General features: G+C 55.5%; 3 protein-coding genes and 1 long non-coding RNA gene across 4 annotated transcripts in view; 2 read left to right on the top strand and 2 right to left on the bottom strand.

Moving 5' to 3' along the window:
- Positions 1-738: 738 nt before the first annotated feature.
- On the top strand, positions 739-1,345 carry LOC122187721. Its single transcript, XR_006181397.1, has 3 exons — positions 739-854; positions 1,075-1,166; positions 1,256-1,345. It is a non-coding gene; the product is annotated as an uncharacterized LOC122187721 (long non-coding RNA).
- A 251-nt stretch (positions 1,346-1,596) lies between these two features.
- Positions 1,597-3,533, top strand: PHF7 (PHD finger protein 7). The gene is made up of 6 exons (XM_042885431.1): positions 1,597-1,739; positions 1,929-2,091; positions 2,182-2,285; positions 2,504-2,611; positions 2,763-2,881; positions 3,023-3,533. Exons 1-6 carry the CDS (start codon positions 1,597-1,599, stop codon positions 3,364-3,366), a joined length of 981 nt encoding a protein of 326 aa, XP_042741365.1. The 3' UTR covers positions 3,367-3,533.
- A 2,167-nt stretch (positions 3,534-5,700) lies between these two features.
- Positions 5,701-6,416, bottom strand: BRK1 (BRICK1 subunit of SCAR/WAVE actin nucleating complex). The gene is made up of 3 exons (XM_042885477.1): positions 6,259-6,416; positions 6,093-6,175; positions 5,701-6,025 (listed from the first exon to the last, which is right to left on the bottom strand). Exons 1-3 carry the CDS (start codon positions 6,374-6,376, stop codon positions 5,999-6,001), a joined length of 228 nt encoding a protein of 75 aa, XP_042741411.1. The 5' UTR covers positions 6,377-6,416; the 3' UTR covers positions 5,701-5,998.
- Positions 6,417-6,448: 32 nt separating this feature from the next.
- FANCD2 (FA complementation group D2) overlaps positions 6,449-10,442 on the bottom strand; it is a 44,767-nt gene continuing 40,773 nt past the window's right edge. Inside the window, exons 41-44 of the mRNA XM_042885505.1 lie at positions 9,480-9,554; positions 7,143-7,289; positions 6,570-6,644; positions 6,449-6,499 (exon numbers count right to left, since the gene is read on the bottom strand). Coding sequence (XP_042741439.1) covers positions 6,449-6,499; positions 6,570-6,644; positions 7,143-7,289; positions 9,480-9,554 — 348 coding nt within the window. The remainder of the gene's footprint in view (positions 6,500-6,569; positions 6,645-7,142; positions 7,290-9,479; positions 9,555-10,442) is intronic.

Here is a 10,442-nt window from a genome sequence, read left to right as displayed (position 1 = left end):
GACCTGAGTGTATTTGGGTGCACCTATCCTCCCAGGAGGTCATGGCTTAACCCTGTGCATCTCCACCTCAGCCTCACTGTTGTGGTGGGCAGCCATGCTATTTTTGCCCTGCAGCACTCAGAGAAGAAACCTCACACAAGCAGTACTCATTTGTATTACAGCACACACACAGCCCACCACTGCTGATCTTGGTGATCTTAGAGGTCTTTGCCAACCACCGAGACGCTGTGATTCTGTGAGTCGAGTCATTTATTGTAGCGAGAGGTAACCAGCAGCAAGCAACCAAAAAGTAAAGCCTTGAGAACACCATAGAAACAGCTGAGCGCTTGATTGGGATACTGCTGGAGCCACAGGCCCGGCAGCACTCAGGTGGGGCCAGGAGGGTGGACGTGTCGCCCAGTGCCTTCAGCAGCACCAACACGCCGGGTTCCAGCGGCGCTGCATCCGGCACCGGGCCCCTCACCCTGCATTGGCTGCAAGAGCCTCCGCCCTGCTGCCTGGGTGCCCTCAGCCCCGGTGAGATGTGATGGCATCACAGAGGGTGGCACGGAACAGCCTCTGTGACCTGCGGGGTGCAGAACAGAGCCAAGGCTGCGGGGCTCAGGCCGAGCTCAGTGCGACTTGGTGAGGTGAGCAGGGAGGAAGGGGCTGCCTGAGGCTGCCCAGGGAGGAGGGCTCCCCAGCGCTCGGGGCCTGAGCTGAGAACTCAGCCTCGTCCCGCTTCTCCCCTAGGTTGTCACGCGGAGGAGAAAGCCTGGTTTTGCTGGGACAGACACTCTGCGAGTGCTCGCCGTTGATGCACACGATGTCCAAGGGGACAAAGAAGCCTGCCAGCTCATGGCAGATGGGTGAAAGTAAATATCGCTGCGCACAGCTCCCCACCACTGGGCAGAGGGATGCCGTGGTTGGGCTGTGGCCGCCTGCTGGCACTGCTGGGCCTGCAGTGTCCCTTCCCCTCCATGGCCTCTGGCCAGCCCCTCAGCTGGCACAGCTGGCACACAGCAGCCCCTGGGACAGCCCCCAGGGGCACCTGGCTCCGCAAGGCGCTCACTGCTGTTCCTCTCTCCTCTCCAGCTTGCGTGCTCTGTGGTCAGGGAGATGCTGACAAAGACATCTATGGGCACAAACTGATCATCAGTGGGATCTATTTCCACCAGTTTTGTGCAGTGAGTTCCTTCACAGCTCCTTCCACCATCCTCCAAACAATGGTTCCCTCCTTTCTGCCATAACAAGATCATGCTCTTTTCCCATACAGCTGTTTGTGGGTGGCCTTCTTCAAGGAGCAGCAAGACAGAAGAGAAATGATGATTTAAGCAGGGTTGAGATTATACGCACAATCGTGCAGGCAGAGCAGACGGTGAGCACCGCACCGGAACAGGGAGCTTGGTGCCAGCGGAGGCATGGCTGAGCTTTGCCTGGTCTCAAGAACACAATCCCGGCCCTTCCAGCCAGCCCCAAGAGAAATCCCTGCTCTTGCAGACCAGCCCTGTTCAGCAGGCAGCTCTGCAGAGTGCCAGCCAGCCCTGCCCCCATCCCGTGCCCTGCACAGAGGTGCGGGGCCTGCTGCGTAGGCCCTGAGCCTGCAGCTGATGGGAAATGCTCTGCTCTTTACAGCTCTGCTTTGTTTGTGGCAATGTGGGGGCCGCCATCACCTGCGCAGAGCCAGGCTGCGACCGCAGCTTCCATCTCCCCTGCGCTTCCAAGGGTGAATGCGTCACCCAGTACTTTGGAGAGTTCAGGTAAGGGCTGCCAGGCATCGCCTGTGGGCCTCCAAGCCCTGCTTCAGCACCAGCCAAAGAAGCAAGGAGCGCGCTGTGACGCCTCCCAGCAGCCTGGCAGAGCCAGAGCCAAGGCCTGGGACTCCTTCCTGTTCCTCTGCCCTCCTCGCAGCACTTCTCACCTTGCCCGTCCCTCCCGTCTTCCCCCAGGTCCCTCTGCATGGAGCATCACCTGAAGCAGGCAGTGAAGGCAGCGCCGGCGCAGGACACGACCTGCATCATCTGCATGGACCCCGTGGGGGACAGCGTGTCCTACAGCACCATGGTGTGCCCAGCCTGCCAAAACGCCTGGTTCCACCGGGCTTGCATCCAGGTAGGAGCCCTCTCCTCACCCCAAGAGCACGGCAGGTGCTCAGCAGCACCAGGCCTGGCTCACACTCACCCTGTTCTGTTTCTGCTGCAGAGACTGGCCCTGTGTGCGGGCATTACTTTGCATTGTCCACACTGCAAAGAAGAGGACGAATTTTTTGATTATATGAACGCCATGGGGATCCGTATCCCATCCAGGTTGGTATCCCATTCCTGGTTCTCCAGGCCTGAGTGCACAAGAGCTGTGCCTGCCCAGGGATGGCCCAAGCAGGCCTGGATCTTTGCCGCCAACAGCGTTGGCCTCAGCTTCATGGAGAAGCTGGAAACGGTGTTGGGCTGGAAGAGGAGGAATGGCCTGCGTCCGTCTTACTACAGAGGCAGTGGTTGCTCATCAGATTTCTTCCTTTCTCTGGCAGAGGACCAATATGGGACAACAATTCATACGTACAAGAGGGAGACAAGCACAAGCGCTGCGATGCCAGGGAGTGCCGTTACCCCCACGGCAGGGACCGAGCAGGAGAGGGGTGAGTTCCCTCAGCAGCCCTCTGGGCCTCCGCGTGGGATCGCAGCCTCGCCACGGGCTGGGAGAGCACAAACTGAGCACCAGAGCCATGCTGGGCGCTCCCTGGCTCAGCTCACTTTGTCCTCACGGCCACATCCTGTTGTTTTCCCCAGGCCCTGGCAGCTGCTCCTCTGCAGCTCCTGTGCTGCGCGAGGCACCCATCGGCGCTGTTCCTACTTGAGCCTGAGCACAAAGGCCTGGGAGTGCAACGCCTGTGCTGGAGAGGGCACCTGTAAGAGACAAACAGCCACATGCTGCTGGGCTGGGGCAAGGCGAGATCTTGCTCAAGTCCCTTTGGTCCAGAAGGGGTGGGAGTCTGTCCCACCCCAGGGCTGGAGTTCCATCCCACTCATCTTCCTGCCTTCCCTTACAGCCTCCAGCAGCAATGTGGACAGCGCTGGCCCCAGCACTGCCACCCAACAGGGACACGGGCCTCTCCAAGGCCCTATGACATCGCAGACGAGCAGCGGCTCCAGCATCACCAGCCAGGCACCATCGGGGTCGGCTCACGGTTCCAAGGTGCCTGAGAGCAGAGGCCTGTCCAGCCAGCGCAGGATAAAATGGAAGAGAATGTGCTCACGTTTACATCGCGTTGACGATGCATGCAATGAGCTCCAAGGATGCTATGCGAGCAGCCGTGCTGCAGCCCCAAATACCGAGAGCAGCACCCCGACCTCTGCCAGCCAAGGGACATCTCGGTCCTCGAGGCACTCCTGAGCAGTCGGCTGCAGTCGCCGCAGGAGCCGGTCCAGGCGGTGAAGGCCAGCCCAGGGGCGAAGCCGCTCCCGGGTTCCACGTCGGGCCCAGAACATCAACCGCCGGCCCCACTGATGTTGCAGGAGCAGCCGTGTACCAGCTCCAACTGCTGTGTAAAGTCACCACAATCCATCAATAAAAGTGACAGTTCCATCATGCCACTGTCAGTTTGGTTCTTCTCTGCCTTGTGGTGCAGCTTCAAGGGGAGTCACCGTCCCTGGAGGAGTGCAAGAGCTGTGGGGAGGTGGCCCTGAGGGATGTGGGCAGTGGGCTGGCGGGGAGGGGGTGGCCCTGTTTTGCAGTCTTAATTCCACGACACAAGTATCAGAGCCGTTTTGGATAGGCACATACCCACCTCCACTACTACTCGCATTGAAGTCAGTGTGAAGTTGGCTTTAGTTTAGACAAACCTCCAGCAGCTCTATGTCCCAGCTGGTGATGCCAATGCTTCTGCAGCAGTGCTGCCAAGAACACATCCAGCCAGAGCAGTGCAGGGTTGCCGAGCCCCAACAACAAGCACAGAGACTGACAGCGTGCACCGTGTTTATTTTGGGACCTCTGTGACTACTGTATTTCAGTAAGAGTAACCAACATGTGCTTTGGTTTTGCGATATTCTTTAATCACTCAGCTAAATTAGAAACCCCACGTAATGCCATCTCTGAATAAATAAAGCTCTTAAAAATCACATCCCCCACACATGGAAGGCCCAAGATTGTGGTAAGTATGGACCCCTGACAGCATCCTCATGAGCAAACAGCGGTGCAGTGATGTGAGTGGGTGCAGACAGCTTTTGGGAAGCGACAAAAACAGCCCAGTGAATCAGAACTTTTCCCTACCCCTGTGCCCAGCAGGCAGGGCAAGCCCTCTCTTTGGGAGAGCACTTCTGCCAGGGCCTTGGCACCCACAGGGAAGCGGACACCACCTCCTTGCACCTTCAGAGCCTCCCAGAGCTGGGCATTTAGAGGGACAAACAGCAGTTCTCTGTTACATTCAATAGCGTTTAAGATTATTTTCTCTTACAGACCTTCTTTCCTATCTTTCCTCAAAGTACAGTGCTGTAACACCACGGCTCTGATAGCAAGAAGTACCTAGAGAGCTCCTGGTCCACACCTCATGTGCCTTAGAATGTACTTCGGATCAGACTGCAACTTTGAATTCAATCTGTATATCTCACTGTTCTTCTCTGCTGGGCTCTGGGACAAGACTGTGAGCATTAACAACCAGAGGTGAAAGGCTGCCTGAGCACCCAGCTCTCCCAGGGCCAAATGAAAGTGTGCTTTGAGGATACAGAGCATGTGTTCATCTGCTGCTACAATACACTTGTGGCAGGGAAAACGCATATACATCAATATGCTCTGGACACACAGCAGCACCTGCTGCTGTTGGAAACAGCAGGTTGGCAGAAGGGGGAACCACTGCAGAGCCTGCCAGAGAGCAGGCAGAGACACAGCGCACAGTCAGCTGAGAAGCAAAGTAAGCAATGGATCTCAAGCCAAGAAGTCAGCAAGGTTCAGCCCTAGATCCAGGGATATCTGCAATACTCTGTCTTCCACCCCATTAGGCTGAAGAATGCCATGAGAATTTAGGCAGGAAGGGACCTCTGGAGGTCTGTAACTCCCACTACTGGGAGTTACAGTACACAGGTGCACTCGAAGCACTGTCAACTTCCAAGACTGACACGGTTGCTCAGGGCCTCACCCCCACAAAGCTCTCTGCAGATTCCACTCCAGCCCATCCATGAGCACACACAGCACACGGGTGGACTTTTAGTATCCACAGGCCACAATGCAGCTTTCTCCAAGAAGAGCTGGGTGCTCTTCTGCCTGCCCCTGCTGCATGACAGCAGTGTGTCAACCCTCTGACACACCCAAGCACAGCACCCCATGTCTTGTCAGCCGGCAGCCTTGCAGCAGGGATGTGCAGCCTGACCTGACAGCAAGCTGCGTCACGGAATGGAGAAGGTTGGAGGAGATCTTAAGGATACCATAGGTCCAACCCCCTGCCTTGGGCTGGGTGCCAGGCACCTGGGCAGGATCCCACCCAAGCTGGCCTTTGCTGCCTCCACGGGCACCCACAGCTGGCTACGCAGCTTTGAGATGGCTTAGAGGAGTCTTCTTGCTTTGAGAGCAGAAAGCAAAGCTTCCCACAGACAGGGAAACCTTAAGGTAGAATGCACTCTAGGGAGCAACCAGCTGAGGTCGGGGCTGGCAGCAGGGGGATAACAAGGGGAATACAAGGCATGTGGGTGTCACATCGGCACCACGAGGAGCTGCAGAATAACGTACCGAGCCTGCTGGGAAGCAACAAGACTTTTACTGCCGCCAACCCCGCGGTCTCCCAACAAAACACTCAACAAGAGCAGTGTGCTTGCGGCTCCGGATGCCCGCTGAAGAACTGCGATAAACGGGGGGGCGGTGCGGGGGGCGGCTTCTCGCTTCTTGCCACTCAGCTCCCGGACAGGAGGAGGAGGAGGAGGAGGAGGAAGAGACGGAGATGCGCATCGCCGGGCGCTGTGCCGGACCCCCAGCGGCACTCCGCGGCCCCGGCAACGCGGCCCCGCCGGCGGGGGAGCGCGGGGGGCTCCGGCGGCGTCTACGTCAGCGTCTCGCCCTTGGTGACCTGCGGGGACAGCGAGCGCTCAGCCCCCGCCCGCGCCGCGCCCCGCCCCGCCCCGCCGCCCGCTCACCCGCGCCTCGATGTACTCGATCCTGCGCTCCAGCGCCGTCAGCTTCTCGTTCAGCGTGGCCAGGCGGGAGCGGCACGACATGTCTGCGGGAGCGGCGGTCAGCGCCCGCCCGCCCGGACCCTTCCCCCTCCTCCTCCTCCTCCCCCCCAAACCCCGCGGCCCTCACCGAAGGAGTTGAGGAAGTCGGCGATCTTCTTGATGGAGCTGGTGATCACCTCGATGTACTCGCGGTTGGCCCAGTCCTGGTGGATCTCTCGCTGCACCGGGTCCTCCTGCACCGACATGGCCGCCGCCGCCGCCCGCGCATGCGCGCCGCCTCCTCTTCCTCTTCCTCTTCCTCCCGTCCCCCCGCGGGCTCAGCGCCCCGCCCCGCCGCTGTCGCTGTCGCTGTCCGCGCCGCCCGGCTCCTGCGGGACAGCGGGCTCAGGCGGCAGCGGGCGGCCCGGCCGGGCGGCGCGGAGCCGTGGACGGCCCTACCTCGGCTCCGCCGTCCGCTGAGTCCTCCGAGTCCTCCTCCGGAGCTGCGGTAGCCTGGGACAGGATTTCTTCTCCCTGAGCGGAGGGAGGAAGAGCGGCGCTGAGCGGGCGGGATGTGAAAGCGTTTCGGTAGCCTCGATGGGGCAGCGAGCAAAGGGACCCCCGCCCTTATCTGCAAACAGCACGAGTCACCAGCGCGATGGGCCGCACCGGGCCGGCACCCTGAGGTGCAGAACCCGGCCAACTTCAAGTACTTCCCGCTCTGCTACAGCTCTAACAGCCACCTTCACACACAGGGCGGTGAGGCACTGGCACAGGTTGCCCAAGGAGGCTGTGGATGCCCCATCCCTGCAGGCATTCAAGGCCAGGCTGGATGTGGCTCTGGGCAGCCTGGGCTGCTGGTTGGCGACCTGCACACAGCAGGGGGTTGGAACTGGATGAGCACTGTGCTCCTTTGCAACCCAGGCCATTCTGTGATTCATTCTGTGATTCACGTGGCCTCTTAGCTGCAGTCTGCACAAGGTGAGCACTGTCCCCCAGCTCTCGGTGCCCATGCAGCACAGCAGTGCTCACCTGCAGGTCTCGGTTCTTCAGGATGCCCACCCAGAAGGCCTCCTGGCAGCGGTTGAAAGCTAGCATTGCCTTCACGCGATACACAAACTGTTCCAGGGACTTCTTCAGCAAAGGCACGTGGTTGGTCAGGCCGAGATCCTGGTGAATCTGGAAACAGCACAGAGTGGGTCTGGTTAGTTTGTGCCTAGGCTGAGTGCCTGTAAAATTGAGGCTCCACAAGCCCAGGCTGGGTGGAGAATGTCACTGGCAAAATATGTTCTGCTGTAGCAGCTCCAGGGAACAGTGCTAGCCCAGGTCATGGCTACACAGGTGGGATGGAGCAAGCTATTGCTGGTGAAATAGCAGTCATCTCTGCAGGGCAGCAATGAACAGCCGCACAGTCCCAATGCACAGCAAAAAGCAGAGCTACGGCCATCAGAGCACCAAACCACCTGCCTAGGAAGAGACACAGCTACTTGCTGATAGCTGCAAGCTCATCGCATCAGATTGCCAAGCACAGAGAAGAAATGAGAAAGATGTAGAAAAAACCACTGCAATGGCAATCTCTTCTTGCTCAGTGCCTGACACAGCTCCTTTACATTAGATGTGTGGGATGCAGTACGAACTCAAAAGCCATCTTGTGCAGAACAAAGAAACACAGGCTTTTGGAGGACTGGAACAGGAGGGAAGAGATGGAATTGCTGTAAGCACAAAGCAGCTGAGGAAAGGCAGCTATGCCAGGTAGTGTGTGTGATTAGGTCTGGGTGAGTGAGCCTGTCTGAGCAGTCTGTTCCTGCAAGGCTTGGATGTGCAATACAGCACGGAGTCATTGCTGAAACAGAGAGCCATAAACAATTACGTTGTGCATAAGAATATTTTTCTTTCATGAGAGTACTTTGCAGCCTTCTAGCATCAGATCCTCTCATTAGCTGCAGTCTGAAATCAGATTAACTGCATATCTTGGATGAGTTCAACACATGAGGGTAGGGAGGCACTGCCTTCCTTCGTCTGCTACCAGCAGAGAAGTACCAGAGTAACAACAGCAATCTGTTCTCTGGTCTGAGTACAGGCAGGAGCTGGCAATCATTGGCACCAATCAGAACCTACCCAGGAGCGACTGCAGTAATGACACTGCCAATGTCACTGTTCTCCCTGGGGACTGGAACCTGTCCCACTGCCTGCAGGCAGTTTGAAGTCTCAACAAAGCACATTCTCATTTGCCAAAATCTGACCCCACAAATTCTCCTTCTCTCGTTTTCCCCAAACCATTTGGCACAGAGACCTGATCAGACCACACTGGTGAGACAGAAGTATTCACTGACTGTGCTTATAGGCTAAGAGGGACCACAGAAAACGGCACTTGGACATCCTGGCTGAGTGCAAAGGCAAATACAACACTGAAACTGCAGTGATGTTATCCTGATCACACAGTGAACTGAGACTTTAAAGTAGGCATGAGGATTTCAGTTTCAAACACGAGAATTGCTTTTTAGCATCTCCAGGGTTTGTGCCAAGTTCCAGTTCACCAGACTGACTGGACAGGTTCTCTGCCACACTGCAATGGCATGTTCTGCTTTTCAGCTGAACTTTTCTGCTCCTGATGCCAGCTCTGGACTAAACTGCTAGCAAATCTAATCTGCCTCGTGGAGCCATGCTTTATGGTCTTCTCCCTTCACCTGCCTTGGAAAAGCTTTTGTCAGAAATGTGTTCTTGGGCCTCTGAGGAACGTGGAAGGAACAAAGCAGCACAAGTAAAGTTTTTTCTAACAGCATTTTTCCCCCCGTGATCTTGGGACAAGCACTGGCTGCCCACACTGCAAGCAGGGCGACAGTCCTCCTTCCTTCTTTCCCTCACTTCACTACACAGAGGCTGGCAGACTGGCTGGATGCCACCAGCACAATCCTTTCCATTTGCCCTCTCCTCTAACATCAACATAACAAACCAAGACGACACCTAGAGGAGATTTTGAGTATGGTTGTCTCCTTGTTCTGGCTCACAAGGCTGGTGATCTTTGCCATGGCTTCTCTCACATATTACCAATCTGGCAGTTGTACTTTATACCAGGTTTCCAGGGTCTTGGCTTGTGTGTTCAGAAACTCTCTTGCAGATGCCAACAACAGAAGATAACTTTCCTTTTGAATAGGGTATGCTAACCTGATCTGACATCCAATTAAGCAGCTTCCAAATCAAATACTTCAGCTTTTTGGCTGTTGACCGTGGCTATTTCACCTCCTCTCAGAGCTTTTGCTATAACTGACACATGTAAGACTGCAATTAGAACCTGGCCGTGCCCTGGAAAACCAGGGAAAAGAATAAAATGTGCTTACAAGAGGAGTTTGTGGAACAATTGGAACTTACCTTGGAATGGCCACACATGTGATGGAGCTGCCTGGTACTCAGCTGCAGTGTTTTCAGCAAACTCTGCACATCGTCCTGAAATAAAAACATAGACCAGTAAATAATTGTCAAAGCATTTTGTCCCACAAGTGACTAAAAGAATTAATGTAAGAGTTTTAGACTAAGGAAACCTTTTAGAGGTACAATTAGGAATCATCAGGTGAACAGGATGAGCCATAGGAGAACTGCACTGTGCATGTGGCAATTAAAGGACCACACATCATAACCTATCAATGAAAGCAATGAGGGGCAATTAGGATCAAGATAATCTTGTCACATCTTGCCTGAGTACAACCTTCTAAAGTAGGGGAACTGGAAGGAAAATATGTAATACTGTCAGATTGTGGTATTTGAAACAATTCCAGCATGAACTCTGGGCAACAACCCATTTTGCTGAGTGAATTATGAGGCCCTGTCTATCGTACAGCAGGTATCCTTTCTGATAACCTAAATCCCTAAAAATCTGGAGAACAGATCTCAAGTTTGCTATAGAAATGGTCATTTCTTAGAGAGTTGGTTGAAATGCAGAGGCTAAGCAAAAAAACCAAGTCTCACTGACAAACGGGCATTGCCTTGCAACAAAGCAAGGGATCTCAGACTGTTCTTGTCTATGGTGTGGTGCACCTGTTGGTCTGCACCCAGATGTTGAACTACCCAAAGTTGCAAGAATTTTTTGCAAAAACGCTGTCCCTCCAGATTGCAAATCCTCACCAACCTGATCTGCTGAATGTGACCTTCCCACTCTGTCAGGGACACCTCTGTGGTGATGGTATTTGAAGGAGAAGGAGGAGTTTGAAAGGGTTTCCTCTGCTATCAGCAAAGCCACGCAGCTTTGCCAAAGGTTCTTGGCAAGCTGGAAAACACTGTTTGCTGAGGGAGCACTGGACAGGCTAGTGAAGCACTGCTTCACTGGCTTCACTGGCT

Source organism: Lagopus leucura, unplaced genomic scaffold (genome assembly GCF_019238085.1).
Source record: "Lagopus leucura isolate 7727_CA_CO unplaced genomic scaffold, USGS_WTPT01 Super-Scaffold_100050, whole genome shotgun sequence".
Classification (NCBI taxonomy): domain Eukaryota; kingdom Metazoa; phylum Chordata; class Aves; order Galliformes; family Phasianidae; genus Lagopus; species Lagopus leucura.
The sequence above is the reverse complement of the archived record's forward strand: the minus strand, read 5'-3'. Positions and strand labels throughout refer to the sequence as shown.